Source organism: Ursus arctos, unplaced genomic scaffold, assembly GCF_023065955.2.
Source record: "Ursus arctos isolate Adak ecotype North America unplaced genomic scaffold, UrsArc2.0 scaffold_11, whole genome shotgun sequence".
In the NCBI taxonomy this organism is placed as follows: domain Eukaryota; kingdom Metazoa; phylum Chordata; class Mammalia; order Carnivora; family Ursidae; genus Ursus; species Ursus arctos.
The window spans coordinates 36,803,437-36,819,108 of record NW_026622775.1 but is presented as its reverse complement, the minus strand read 5'-3'; the positions used below and the strand labels follow the sequence as shown (position 1 = coordinate 36,819,108).

Genomic DNA, 15,672 nt, shown 5'->3' with positions numbered 1-15,672 from the left:
GAACTTAGGCTGCTGCAAAAAGAAAAAACATTTATGTCTTAATGACAAGAATACATGTTTTTTTTTTTTCCTGGAAGGGGGTAGAGTTTTCAATATGCTAAGTGATATTCAGTAACACAGTTTTTTAGTAACCTTCCCCTATATGCTTCCTTTCAAAAGCTTTTCTCTTCATTTATCTCCCACTCACTTTTTTTTTTTTTTTTTTTTTTTTTGGAAAATGCAATATGTAGACCCTACCTTGTTCTCTCTGAAGCAATCCTTTTTCAGAAACTTGAGTTTCACTAAAGCTTAGCTATAAATAATGGGGGGTGGGGGATAAATAATAGTTTTTAATTGCTTTATCTTATGACCTGTAAGATAAAATAAAATCACTCTACAACAAAAGCAAGAATTTTCCTGATTCTGACAACTTGCAACACCAACAAGAAATTCCAAGGCTGCAATCAAGAAAGATTATAACATAAAGTTATAAAATACAAAATGTAGAATAAAACATCATATACATAATGAACATAAAAACAGACTAAAGGTATTGAATATTTCAAAATCTTTTTTCCCTTATAATCAAATAATTATTATATGACCTAAAAACTGGGAAAGCTATGATTAAATACCATCTTGCACATTCCCATAAAAGATGTGCCAAACACCACTTCAGCAACTTCTTACCCATTAATAATCACTTAGCAACCCAATGATCAAAAGACCAGTATACCATGTATACATGATTGGATATTGTGACTTAATTCCTTTAAATACCAAAAAAGTAGATGTGATTCTAAGACTAACAGTCCCTCTTTGGTCATTTCCTTGATGAAACATAGCCAATTCAGTTTTGCTCAAGGGCCAATGAGCCAATGCAGATATTATTCCGTATCTCCTTGACTTCTTTTTCTCTTCTACTTCCCAACATTAGCCTCTTTCACAATTTATTAACACTTGCACCAGAGGACAAGTGAGATGCAAGAAAAGGTGCAATTCAAGCCAGTCAGTTTTACTCCTTATTAGCAACTCTGTTGAGAGAGTGAAGGTGAGAAGAAAAGAGAACAAAAAAGTTAGGTGGGATCAGAAGTTGAAACTGATGCCGAAAAGGAAGCTCCGAAATTATAGGTTGATTTTAATGATTCATGCTCTTCCTCTGGAAAATAAGGATCTGACTGCAAAACTAATAGCTGTATCATGTGATGTGTGTCTTAAACAACGTAAAAGAATACCAGCACCACCAGCACGCCTTCGCCCCCTGTGTCATTACAGGAAGCGCTCTGAGCCCTCCTGCAGAGACTCCCGAGTCAGTTGTCGCTTGCATGGATCTCCGCATATTAACTACCTGGACATTTGACTGCACAGCTCTTTATGATGAAGGTACTATCTTTGTTTCTGTCTGCATTCCCTTCCTCCCTGACAATCACCTCATACTTCCCAACCAATATAACTTCGGTAGCTTGAAAGGATAATAAATGAAAGTTAAAAAGAAAAAAAAAAAAAAGGATGAGAAGAAGAAGAAGAAGAATGATGATGAACTTCAAGTTCAGGAAATGTCCTCAACAGGTGTGAAGTCCCACAACATAAGAGTCCCCATTTTGGACATGCCTCCTAAAATTGGAGGTTCTGAGACCAGGACTGTTTTCCTCTGCACACCAATAACCACATGACTACAAACTGGCAATCGGTGACTTCTAGAGGGCACAGTCTTGTTGTGTAGAGATCAATGTTTAAAATTCAAATTTCCAAGCTCTCTTTAAACAACGAGGCAATCTGGCAATGCTGAGACAATGTGACTGCGGATAACTAGAACGCGGCAGCCGGGATGGGACGCGCGCGAGAACTTCCATTTGCCAGAGCCCCACCGCAGCTTACTTCGCTCAGCCTGGCGCCCGAAGCCAGGCCACTCTGCCACCCCTGCTAGATGAGGGGACGCCGGCCTCACAAGAAAGTCAGAAAAATGGGCCACATAAGATGCAGAAGCCCCAAACTCTAGTGCAACAAAAGGCCATGCCTCTAATCTAGATGCATTTAATGTGAGACTATCAGCTCCTCTCAAAAGATCTGCTTTAATTTTAGTTCCCCTTCCATTTGTCTCAGAGTTATATAACCTCACAGGAGGTCACACAAGCCTCCCAAAAAAGAAATTTAAGCTGTCTTTTAAAAATAAAAAAAGAAGCATGCATAACAAATACAAACACAAACCTGAAACTTGCATTCTCTCTCTGACAAGAAAGCTTTACCCTCCTGGTTAATCTCAAAAATTATCATCTTAAGGGGACAAAGGAATTAAAGCACAAAGGAAGGAAAACCATGCCCTTCCCTGGGGACATACGATATGCCATACTCTCCACATGCTGTCAAGCAGAAAAATACAATTAACATCTTACCATCTTCCAGCTCAAGACAAAGATTATATACAGCCACGGGTCTCTTAGTCCTCTGGCCTTGTCTCTTCGATTGCCTTGGTGGAGCATTTGGGGGGGATGTTGACAGGGAGACTGGCTCCGGGAATGTGGCATCAGGCAGGGTCCTAAAAATCTGCCATCAAGGCATAAAGGACATTAATCATTTCCCATGAACAGAAACCTGTGTGTTGCAATAGTAAACCAGTATCAAACAACATTTGATTTGGAGCTCATCCCAAACATGCTGGAGCCGAAAACCCATTTCTTCAAATTTCAGGTACAGGTCCTAAGCCGTTCGTTTATTTTTTTAACAGAAGATTTCAAAATAAAATTTCCCATTAAAATTAAGTAAAAGCAACATCCAATCATTACATTTCAAAATAAATTTATCCCCAGACTAGATATGTATAATTATCTTTACCAGGTGTAGACAATACCCCAGCTATTCATCCACAAAGAAAGTAGCCAGGATAAAACATTAAAAGTAAATATCCCATTAAATTTCATACAGGGTTATATTTATGCCAAATGCTGGTCTCAATTTTTTTTTCAAACTACATAAACAGAAACATATGACTGCAAATATTTTTTACACATTTAAAAATAGCCTATGCTTAGGAAATTACCTTTCAGATTCCTATGTACATTTTTCATAAAATGCTTTATAGATTTTATCAGTTAATACCTTCCAACTTCTTTTAATAATTTCCCTTCCATTTATGAAACCTAGATTATTAGCACCTTGATTATTTTACAGTGTCACTCATAGATCAGCAATAATAACATTAATTAAAATGTGCTGCTTCTTTGCTTAGCAATTTTTTTCTTTTGAGAAAAGCAATCTGTACTGTAAAGGGAAGCATATCATGCAGAGGTGATTTATAATAGACCTTCCAAGACCTGGGTTCAGAGGCTTCCTGTCCCCAACAACAATGCAGACCCTTCAGTCTTCAATGAAGTCATAAAATACAATATTTAGACACATCAACCTAATAGACACTGCATCTCCAAGAGGGCTGATGTTCCCCGACTGAAGGCAGGAAACAGGAAGAAAGCTAGCTAGCATTAAACAAAACATAAATATAGAACTCACAATAAAAGGCACTGTGGGAAAACCCCACTGCTGCAAGGAAATGAGTATTTATGCATTTAAATAAAAGCAGGCGTGTGACCTGGGTATACAAGTGAGGGTATCACATATGCGTATCACATTTAACAGCTAACAGCCATGTCAGAGTTATAATCGCAGAGTCTAAAAGTTCTCACCTAAAAACTATTATATACCAATAAAAATAGACAATTTCAACAGAGCCTTTGCTTTATAGTACCATACTGCCCCCTCATGTGTAAATGGAATACAAAATGATTTCAATTACTCTGGACAAATATTTGCTAGCTAAAATGTAATTTAGTGCTCCAACTGGTAACCTGCTAACACCATATTTCCACAGCCGCTGTGTTCCAATCGGGCACTCTGGCAAATAGCAAACTACTTATCTGCCTTAAAAAAAATCCTCTGCTGTCTAAACTACTGTCCACAGCTGGATTCATTACCATCTGTCACTGTACAAATTAAAAAGGTTGTGGGATAGTGGGAACAGGAGAGAGGTTAGGCTGAGAAACGTATGACAATGTGAAGGAGAGGAGAAAAGATGGGAAAACGTACTTCTACTGCTAGAAAACAGCACATGTGTATGGCCAACTTTTGGAATAGCTTCTTGATTTACCTATGTTTGATCTTTACAAATATGGGAAATACCTCTGGGACAGTACTGGAATAGGATACCAAACAATACACAGAGCCAATACATCCAAAGCCTAAATAAACAATGGCAAAGTTACATCCCCGGAACTGATGCTGGATAGCTGATAACCTTCTGAAAAGACCTTCCTCCAAGATTCACACCAGCGTGAGTAAGAGGATGAGTAGGAGTGTGGAGACAGCTCAAGTCCAGAGTCAAACTCTAAGCAAGACAGGACCTGGGAGTGTGACTCCAATGCTCTTGGGGGACTGATCTGAGACATCCCAGGGCTGAGCCACCAGAAGCCTCTGGAATACTTATGACAATGTTTAGTTTACATCAGAGTATCTGAGAGATTATTATTCAGCCATAAAAAGATAAGGAAATCTTGCCATATGTGACAACATGGATGGACATGAGAGCATTATGCTAACCGAAATCAGACAAAGAAACACAAATCCTTTATGATCTCACTTATAGGAGGAATCTTAAAAAACAAAAACAAAAACAAAAAACCCTAACTCCTAGAAATAGAACAGATTAGTGGTTGCCAGAGGCAGGAGGGTGGGGATGGGGGGAAATGGATGAAGGTGGTCAAAGGGTACCAACTTCACACTTCTTCCGGTTTTAAGATAAAGTTCTGGGGTTGGAATGTACAGCATGGTGACTATAGTTAACACTACTGTATCGCATATTTGAAAGTTGCTAAGAAAGTAAACCTTTAAAGTTCTCATTACAAGAAACAAAAATGTTTTAAGTATGTGAGGTGATGGGAGTTAACCAAACTTACTGTCATAATCATTTCACAATACATACATAGATCAAATCATTATACTGTACACCCTAAACTAATACAAACATTTTATATCAATTATATCTGAATAAAACCGGGGAGAGATTCTCTCAGGAATGGGGACTGAGCTTCAGGTTTGTTGTTTTCCTTTGATTTGCATTTTAAAGCTTCCAGGTGATTCTTCTGTGTAGCCAAGGCTGAGAGATACCCATTCAGACAATCATTATTTTGCACTCTGTACTTTTGCTGGATAGACCAGAGTCAAAATCAAAACACCAGAAAAATTATTTCAGAAAACTGACGCTGAACATACACAATCAATTCCTTGGAATTTCCCAAGTCCTAATTAGAGTAAAATATTCCAGATTCTAAATATCAACCACTCCCTCAATAAACTCCACGTTGTATTAACATTTCAAAGAGTTAACCTATCATCTGAATGAGGGGGCACCAAAGCCCGTTTGCCAACTTGAGAAGGCTCTATCCTAGCTTTTAAGTCTTCTCAACTATGGAAGTTTAGACATACTCCTTCAAGCAGGGTACCTCATTTTCTCATCTGTACAGCAACTAGATCTCATGTTATTACAGGGATTAAATGAGAAAATGTTTATAAAGTGTTTAGTACAGCAATTGGCCCACTGTAACCAGAAATAAACGGGAGCCACTGATACTTGAAATACGATCACATACAGTAAACAGTGATAATAAAAATGGATTTAGACCCTCACTACTCAGCTCAACCACTGTTTTGAGAGGGCACCAATTTCTTAAGGTTTTGAATATTCCTCCAATTCACTGTTTGGTTATTCTAAACACTATGATTCTAAAATGTTTATGGAAAAAGCCCATCAAGCAATGGGCAAAAGGGAAGAAACAAATAGAGCCCCTTATTGAAATTCCCAAGTCGGCTAGAATCACAACATTATTTTGTGTGCACTGCAGCACTAAAATCTGAGATGTAAATCACTTCCTTTTTCATTGAATACATTTAACATTTCAAAAACACCTACTAGGTAGTAGGCTTTAATATTCTCACAACTTTTGAGGGAAGCATTGTTCCCCACATTTTAAAATGATAAAAGCTCAAAGATTAAACAATGAATCCAAGTCTCCAGTTTGAAAATGATAGAGTTGGTATCTCCACCCTCAGCTCTGATTCCAAAGACCCTGTTGCCAGTTTGAAAAACAAAATTTCATTCTAGGGGGGAAAAAAATCACCAACTATACTGTTCTATATCTGTTTAAAAAGAATAAAACTGGAGATTATATAATCTCAGATTATGTATACAAGAGAATATCTACCTAAAACTCACCATCACTGAGCTATGCCTTCCAAACGTTTCAAGACCCCATTACCTTTCATATGCATCTATCTTGTTTGCCAAGGCACTAGCCTCAAGCACTCACTCTTTTTCTTGTTTGTTTTTTAAGCTACAAAGCTATGCTTTCATGGTTCTCTCCGAAACACCAGAAATAACTTTTTAAAAATATTCTTTTTAAACGCAGGAGAGGAAGAAACAGTAAACTGTTTATACTTGAAAAGTTTTGACCTGTTTTCTGGCCATCTGATTCTAGAAGTTACAATTTTGCTTGTCTTGCTCTGTGTGGCCAAGATGCGTGTCACCTTTAACACTGACTTCCCGATTCTAGAACCACTGTAGGGATGCAAATGCCTTTACTGCCCAGGTCTCTTTCCAAAATCTTTGGACTCTCCAAACTTCCCCAGCACCCCGCTTCCTTCACTGTAGGGCAGATGATCTCATCCGAAACAATACTAAAAGATCAAGTCTACTCAAAACAGTATTTTCAGGATAGAAAGTTTCTTCACTGCACCTACGTATTTTACAACAAAGAAAAACTCAAACCAGACAATCCAATGACAAAAAACAAAACTCGGCATGTAGGCATGTCAGGTAAGTAAGCGCATATTCAGGTCTCCTGAGTGTCAGCACAAACACAAGTCTGGCACCACCTCTCAGTCACAGATTCCTCAGACTCAACAAACTGCACATTTATGCCCATGGGACTCAGCCACACAGATAAATACCTCCCCAAGTCCTTCCTGCTCTGCGACCAGGGGCCACATATGGAAATGATTGGGCTGTGTCTGCTAGAAATGCTTTGTAGATAACAGGAAATAAAAATGGTCTCTGAAAATTTTGCTTTAATGCCTGACTCAAACCTGCAGCGTTTGATTCAACTAAATTAACTAGTAATATGGTTAAAGGAAATTAAGGGGGATGAGATAATTCTTTTTTTTTTTTTAAGCATGTTTCTACAGAAGAATTCACTGGTCTTTACTGCAATAGGAAGATTGTTAATACCTGTGCGTATTTCTATCATCTTCAATAATAATAGTCACAACTATTGGGTAGTTGAAATATATGCCTGACATATTCCTATGACCAAGTGCTTGACCTACAAAGGTTTGAACCCAGATTTCCTGACTCCAGTCCGGATGTGTTAGTCACTATGCTGCCCTGTCTCCAGTATTATGCAGCACATTAAGCCCCATCCACACTATGTCATCTTTCATGATGGCATATCTCACCTAACTATTCTACCCTTAAACAGAGAGAGGGATAGCCAGAAGGTGGTTGGAAATCAATGCCTACTCCCTTTAGTAAACATTCAACGTACACAGAGGGACCGAAAAAAAAATTCTAATCTTTCCACAATATTGAACTACGGAATGGCCCAGATATCGCTTTCAGCTTCAGAGTCTATATTGTATTTAGACAAACATTCATCACCTTAAGATTGTATGACTCTAAGCTGGCACCAAGGTAGCATGAACCTTCCATCTACAACATAACTTCGGAAGTCAGCTACTGTGTGAGCAGTACACAGAGAACTCTGAAAACTTTCCAGCTGTCTGTCCTTGAATCGGCTCGACCCCAGGACTAAATACAGGTCTTTTACAGAAAATGTAACCAGAATCAACAATAGGGGCTGACAGTGAAATACCAGTTGGGTTTAGACTTGACGCTGGAAATATTCTAAGGCTTCACGTTTGTTCTGGTTCATTAGAACTCAGAATCTCAGAGCTGAAAAGTATCCTACTTATCTCACAGTGGAACAAACAGACATGCCTGTGGTTAAAGATTTGCTCGTTATTTATACCACTAGTTAGTGGTAAACTCAAGCTCTAGTTCCAGACAAGGGCCTCAACGCCAACTGCTATTTCCCATCTTCCTGGCTCTGGTCCTTTCTTTCCAACAGACTGCTCTTTATGCATGTAGTTCCTCATCAGGGGAGATTCTGTTTAATAGCTGCAGTTCCTCCACGTGCTTTCATATGCGTTATCTGATGCAACCCTCAACACGGGGATCTGTGGGACTTACGCTGGACCATGTTACAGGGTTTGGTTCAGAGTCCCACAACTACCCATCAGCATGAGGCCCCTTCCACTGTGTCACAGAAGACAGGGGGAGGACAAACATTCCCAGTCCCAGCCTATTGATCCTACAAGCCTGGGCTTTCACTGTGGCCCTGACTTATTGTGAGCTTTTTGAAAAACAACTTCAATGTTTGTTTACAACAATCACCCCAAAAAAAGAAAAGAAAAGAAAGAAAAGAAGAGAAAAAAAAAGAAAAGAAAAAAAGTGTACTTTTTGGAATTTACCAAATTGCTACAGTTCCTGTTTTTCTTTCTTTCCAAGTTTTTAGCCTTAATTTCTAGAGACATTTTCAGACCCCTTCCCAAGTCCTAATAGGGTATATACACCACATTGATTTCTGTAGCACTCCATGCGCTAGAGTAATACATAGTTGACTTTGGATTTTTTACTTCAAGATTTTGGTAAATAACAACTTCTATCTACCAGACTTTATATAATGAAACATCCCCCAGAAGTACCTACCCTAAACTGTGGGTACTTTCAGTGGCATTAACTGTGCATCCAACATCAGTGCCCTGGTTTTTCTAGTGTTCAACAAGGACTGACAGAGGTAATAATAACAATAATTAATAACTCTGATATATTGGGAACTAAATGGCATTAAGAAAATGTTTATAGGCTTCCTAAATAACTTTCTTCCCAATCAATTCATAAGAGAGACTTCTCCTGATTAAACCAAAGCTACACTGCTCTTACACTCATGGTGTGAACATATATTCCCAGTTATAAATGTTGTTTTCTGGTTTTCAAACCTTTAAAAACACTCCAGGTGTAGTTTTATCAATTTGCACCTGCAAACATTTGGGAAACGCAAGCATACACCTTCCAAAGTCAGAAGAATACACTTTCCCAAACACAGCTGTAACTTTGATTTTCTAAACCCAAATGCTGACAAATATTCTTCACTAAATAAAAACCCAATAAATAAAAAGGTTTTCATTTCGAAATAAAAGCCTAGAATAACAGTAAGGAAACAGAAGTACTCTATATCAACAATGAAGCATACTCCATACATAATATTCCTTTTTTTTTTTTTCTTTTACTCTTCCTTCTCCAATTTTGGTGTACCACTTCCCCCAAATTTTTTTGAGGTTTTTTTTCACCCTTTATCTTTGCAGGACTCAATGCTCCCTTAGAAATCACTTGGTTCTAACAGCAACACAGAGGATCAGAACACTTGGAAGCCCACCATTTGCAATCCCCGAAGGCCTGGGGAACCACAAGATGAAGCCTCCCCAATCCAGCACTAGCTCTGGCCATGACAAAAAGCAGGCCCCTGATTCAATGATACCTGTGACACTTTAAACTGAATACAAGTAAACACACTCATCATTTTATGACATTTTCAAGGTGAATGACATTTTTCTTTTGGAATACAAGCCATGACCCCAAGTCATCTGAGTAGGCCAGAATGACCATTTCCCTAGAAAGAAAAAATAAGCCACAGACCTATTAATTCTCTAAAAGAAAATGTGTGAATTTTAATCACAGTGAAGAAAACATCTCCTGAAGGCATGTATATGATTATATTTATCAGAATTATCTGAAATCTTTTTCAAGTATGTACGCCCCCAGGCACGGTCTATATATTTAAGAGATAGTGCAACAGACTTTTCTTTCCCCCCTCCATTTTTGACTTTCATAAAAATAAAATGCCTAAAGCAACACCATGTTTTGAAGGTGGTCAATGGTGGTCCTTTATGAGAAGTTGCATGGTAGGGGCAGGGGACGTTTACCAGTCTTCATATTAAATCAGTGGTTTTAAAATTTATAGGCACAGTTTGGTTTCATTTTTTTATTGGTTTTTTTTTGTTTTTTTTTCTTTTGCTTCAAATTAGAGTTGATCCTTGAATAATGTGGGGGTTGGGGTGCTGACCTCCCCTCCCCCAAGCAATCAAAAATCCACATACAACTTTTCACTTTCCAAAACCTTAACTCCTAATAGCCTACAATTGACCAGAAAAAACTTTTTTTCTATATCCGAAACACCAGAAAACGACCCAAAGACTAGCAGAGCAGACTCTCCACAGCTAAATGTAGAAAAGATGCCACACTGAAGAGGGTAGGAAGGGCAAAGACAGTGTCAGGAAACAAATGGACCTGCAGGACTGTCTGCAGGAGGAAGGGACACAGTGGGCAGGGAGAGGGGAGAGGACCAGACCCCATACCAGATACCTCAGGCACAGGGAACACACACTGGAAGAGGAATCCCCATAACATTTGGCTTTGAAGGGGCCTGGCTTCACAAGTTCTTACAATTGGTGTGGCTTAGCACCTGGAACTTTAAAAATCAGTGGGCCTGGCTTTGGGAGCTAAAGGGAGAGAGGAAACTGAGTTCCCATCATTAAACAGCACAACAAACAGCCCTGCTGAGATATAGCATACAAGCAGCAGTTCAAAAAACACTAAGGGTTTACAGGAAGGAGATTTATTTACTGATATCAGAGCACAGGCTGGAGGGGGCAGGAATCTTTGGGAGACTTCTCCAAGACAAAAAGAGCTAATGACACCATTTACCCACCCTGCTTCCGAGCCTAGATATACGGACACCTGAGGGAACCAGCACAGGGCCAACATTCTCCACCTAGCTTGTTAAAAGCACCCCTGCCCCATCACACTTCTGTGGATATGCTCCCCACAACCCACCCAGACTTGGCAGGAATTTTCCCAAACTGCTGCAGGTCCTCTCCCATGGTGCACTGGTGTGGACCTTGCTGTCACAATGCACCCTGCCCCCTCCAATAAACCCTTAGCCACAGCCCATCCAAAGTGGTGCCAAAAGCTTGGCACTGCGCAAGCAGCCCTGACAGTGGCCAGCACCACTGCAAAGTGACTCCTATCACATGGAGAAGGGATGATAACTAGATACATCATTCTACCTGCAGTCCCAGGAGTGGGCTAGGGGCAAATATTAGGTCTGACTGCAGAACATATCCACTAAAAAAAGTTTCACAGGGGAAAACTCAGGGAAAGCACCCTGCAGTTCAGTGCTACTGTTCCTCTGGAAGATGCATAGTCTAACTCAACTCAAGCACAAGGTGGCCCCAGACTGGCCCACTAACAACACAGGGACCAAACCCTGCCCACAACAGGCAAAGAGAGCCATGGCACATGACTGGCTTGAACAAAGCCAGATCAGCCACAACAGCAGCATGCAAGTAACACACATAGGAGATTCCCATGAAGTGCCAGGTCCTGGTGAACAGGTGACATTGCACTGCAGGACACTTATAGGACCTCTCATTCATAAGCCATTACTTTCAAGAGCAGGAGACATAGCTGACTTGCCCAACACATGGAAACTAACACAGAGAGTTAGACAAAATGAGGAGACAAAGGAATATGTCCCAAATAAAAGAGGAAAATCACAGCAAGAGACCTAAGCAAAAGGGAGATAATATGCCTGATAGAGAATTTAAAACAATGGTAATAAAGATACTCACTGGACTTGAGAAAAGAGTAGAGGACATCAGTGAAATCCTCAACAAAGAGACGGAAAACATAAAAGAACCAATCAGAGATGAATAATTCAATAGCTGAAATTAAAAATACATTAGAGAGAATAAATAGTAGACTAGAGAAAGCAGAAGAATGGATCAGTGACCTGGGAGACAGGGTAATGGAAAGCAATCCAGCTGAACAGCAGAGAGAAAAAATAATAAAAATGAAAACAGTCAAGGGAACTCAGCAATACCATCAAGGAAATAGCATTCATATAGTAGAGATCCCAGGAAGAAAAGAAAGAGAAATGGGGACAGAAAATTTTGTGAAGAAATAACAGCTGAAAACTTCCCAAATGTGGGGAAGGAAACAGAAATCTAGATCCAGGAGGCACAGAGAGCTCCCAACAAAATCAACCCAAGGAGGTCTACACCAAGACACACAGCAATTAAAATGGCAAAAAATACTGATAAAGAGAGAATTTTAAAAGCAGCAAAGGAAAAGAAAACAGTTACATATTCAGGAAACTCAATCCCAGGCTATCAGCTGATTTTTCAACAGAAACTTTACAGATCTGAAGATAGTTGCATAATATATTCAAAGTGCTAAAAGGAAAATCCTGCAACAAGAATATTCTATCCAGCTAGGCTACCACTCAGAATAGAAGGAGAGAGCAGTTTCCCAAACAAACAAAAGTTAAAGGAATTTATGACCACTAAACCAGGCCTTACAAAAAATGTTAAAGGGGACTCAGAATGGAAAGAAAACACCATAAGTAGGAGCAAGAAAGGTAGGATGCACAAAAGCAGTAAAATTATATTTGTAAAAATAAATCAAGGCTGGGGCCCCTGGGTAGCTCAGTCAGTTGAGCATCCAACTCTTGATTTTGGCTCAGGTCATGATCTCGGGGTCGTGGGACTGAGCCCCACGTTGGGCTCCATACTCAGCAGCAAGTCTGTTTCTTTCCCTCTCCCTCTGCCCTCCCCCCACACGTGTGCTCATGCTATCTCTCTCTCTCTCTCTCTCTCTAATAAATGGGTGAATCTTTAGAAAAAAATAAAATAAAAATTAGTAAATGTAAATGTTGAAATTAGAAAATATCAAGTATGACACTATATACCTAAAACATGGGAGGAAGAAGAGTAAAGAATGGGTTCAAACTTAAGTGACCATAAACTTAATATAGACCACTACATGCAGAAGACGTTATACACAAACCTAATGGTAACCACAAATCAAAAACTAGTAATATGCAAAAAATAAAGACAAAGAAATCCAAGTATATCACTAAAGAAAACCAATAAGCTATGAGAGAAGAGACAAGAGAACAAAGTAACAGAAAAGAACTACAAAAACAACCATAAAACAAGTAACAAAATGGTAATAAATAAATACCTATCAATAGTTACTTTGAATGTAAATGGACTAAATGCTCCAATCAAAAAACAAAGAGTGATAGAATAAATAAAAAAGCAAGACCCATCTATACACAGCCCCCAACAGACTCATTTCAGACCTAAAGACACAAGCCGGTTGAAAGTGAAGGCATGGAAAAGCAGTTGTCATGGAAATGGAGGTGAAAAGAAAGCCGGGGTAGCAATACTTATATCAGACAAAATGGACTTTAAAGAAATACTGTAACAAGAGACAAAAAAGGATATTACATAATCATAAAGGGAACAATCCAATAAGATATAACAATGGGAGCACCCAAATACATTAAGCACCTAATAACAAACATAAAGGAAATAATCCATAGTAATACAATAGTAGCAGGGGTCTTTAACACCCCAATTACATCAATGCATAGATAGATCATGTAGATAGAAAATCAACGAGGAAACAGTAGCTATGAATGACACATTGGACCATATGGATCTAACGGATATATTCAGAATATTCAATCCTAAAACAGCAAAATACATATTCTTTTCAAGTGCACATGGAACATTCTACAAAACATTACATATTAGGCCACAAAACAAGTCTCAACAAATTCACGAAGACTGAAGTCATACTATGTATCCTTTCTGACCAAAATGCTATGAAACTAGAGATCAACCACAAGAAAAAATCTGGAAAAAAGCAAATACATGAAGGTGAAGTAACAGGCTACTAAACAATGAATAAGTCAACCAAGAAATCAAAGAGGAAATAAAAAATTACGTGGAGACAAATGAAAATAAAAAAAGCAGTCCAAAATCTTTGGGATGCAGCAAAAGCCATTCTAAGAGGGAAGTTTATAACAATACAGGCCTACCTCAAGAAGCAAGCAAAATTACAACGAACCAACCAAATGTTATACCTAAAGGAGCTAGAAAAAGAATAACAAAACCCCAAACCAGCAGTAGGAAGGAAGTAATAAATATTAAAGCAAAAATAAACAAAACAGAAACTTAAAAAAAAAAAAAAGATAAATCAATGAAACCAGGAGCTGATTCTTTGAAAAAATCAACAAAATTGATAAACCTTTAGCCAGATTCAGAGAGAGAAAGAGAGACAGACAATAAAAAAAAAAAAAAACCAGAAATAACTGACGCCACAGAAATACAAAGGATTATAAGACGGTATTATGAAAAATTACATGCCAACAAATTGGACAACCCAGAAGTGGATAAATTCCTAGAAACATACCTCCCAAAACAAAATCAGAAAGAAGAATATTTGAACAGAATGACAACCAGCAATGAAACAGAATCAGTAATCAAAAAACTTCCAACAAACAAAAGTCCAGAACCACACAGTTTCACAGTTGACTCTTACCACACATTTAAAGAAAAGTTAATACTTACTGTTCTCAAACTATTCCAAAAAATAGGAAAGGAAAGAAAGCTTCCAAATTCTTTCTGAGGCCAGGATTATCATGATACCAAAACCAGATAAAGGCACTACCAAAAAAAGAGAACTACAAGCGAGTATCTCTGGTGAACATAGATGCAAAAATTCTCAACAAAATATTAGTAAACCGATCTAACTATACATTTAAAAAATCATTCACCATGATCAAGTGGGATTTATGTCTAGGATGCAAGCGTGGTTCAATATTCACAAGTCAATAAACATGATACATCACATCAACAAGAGAAAGGATAAAAACCATATTATCATTTCCACAGATGCAGGAAAAGCATTAACAAGTACTATATCCCTCCATGATAAAAACCCTCAAAAAATTAGGTTTAGAGGGAACATACCTCAGTATAATAAAGGCCATATATGAAAAACTCACAACTAACATCATCCACAGTGGCAAAAACTGAGAGCTTTTCCCCCTAAGATCAGGAACAAGACAAGGATATCCACCCTCACCAGTTTTATTCAACACAGTACTGGAAATCCTAGCCATACCAATCAGAGAAGAAAAAGAAATAAAACGCATCCAAATTCGTTAAGAAAGAAGTAAAATTTTCACTATTTGCAGATGATGTGATACTATATGTAAAAAGCCCGAAAGATTCCACCAAAAAACTACTAGAACTGATAAATGAATTCAGAATAGTCACAGGATACAAAATCAATATCCAGAAATTCACTGCATTTCTATACACTAATAACGAAGCAGCAAAAAGAGAAATTAAAAAAAAAAAAAGTCCCACTTCTAATTGCACCAAAAATAATAAAATACCCAGGAATAAACTCAACCAAGGAGCTGAAACTTGCACTCCAAAAACAATAAAACACTGATGTAAGAAATTGAAGATGACACAAATGGAAAGATATCCATGCTTATGGATAGAAAAGACAAATATTGTTAAAATGTCTATACTACCCAAAGCAAACTACACACTTAATACAACCCGCCTAAAAATATCAACAGCATTTTTCACAGAACTAGAATGAGTAATCCTAAAATTTGTATGGAACCACAAAAGATTCCAAACAGCCAAAGCAATCTTGACAAAGAA

At 38.2% G+C, this 15,672-nt stretch overlaps 1 protein-coding gene across 2 annotated transcripts in view; it reads right to left on the bottom strand.

Annotated features, from left to right (window-relative positions):
* The window catches only part of ARHGAP10 (Rho GTPase activating protein 10), a 308,230-nt gene that overhangs the window by 56,247 nt on the left and 236,311 nt on the right, over positions 1–15,672 (bottom strand). For both annotated transcript variants that reach the window (XM_026499449.4, XM_057310112.1), the window contains one exon: positions 2,373–2,523. In XM_026499449.4, coding sequence (XP_026355234.1) covers positions 2,373–2,523 — 151 coding nt within the window. The remainder of the gene's footprint in view (positions 1–2,372; positions 2,524–15,672) is intronic.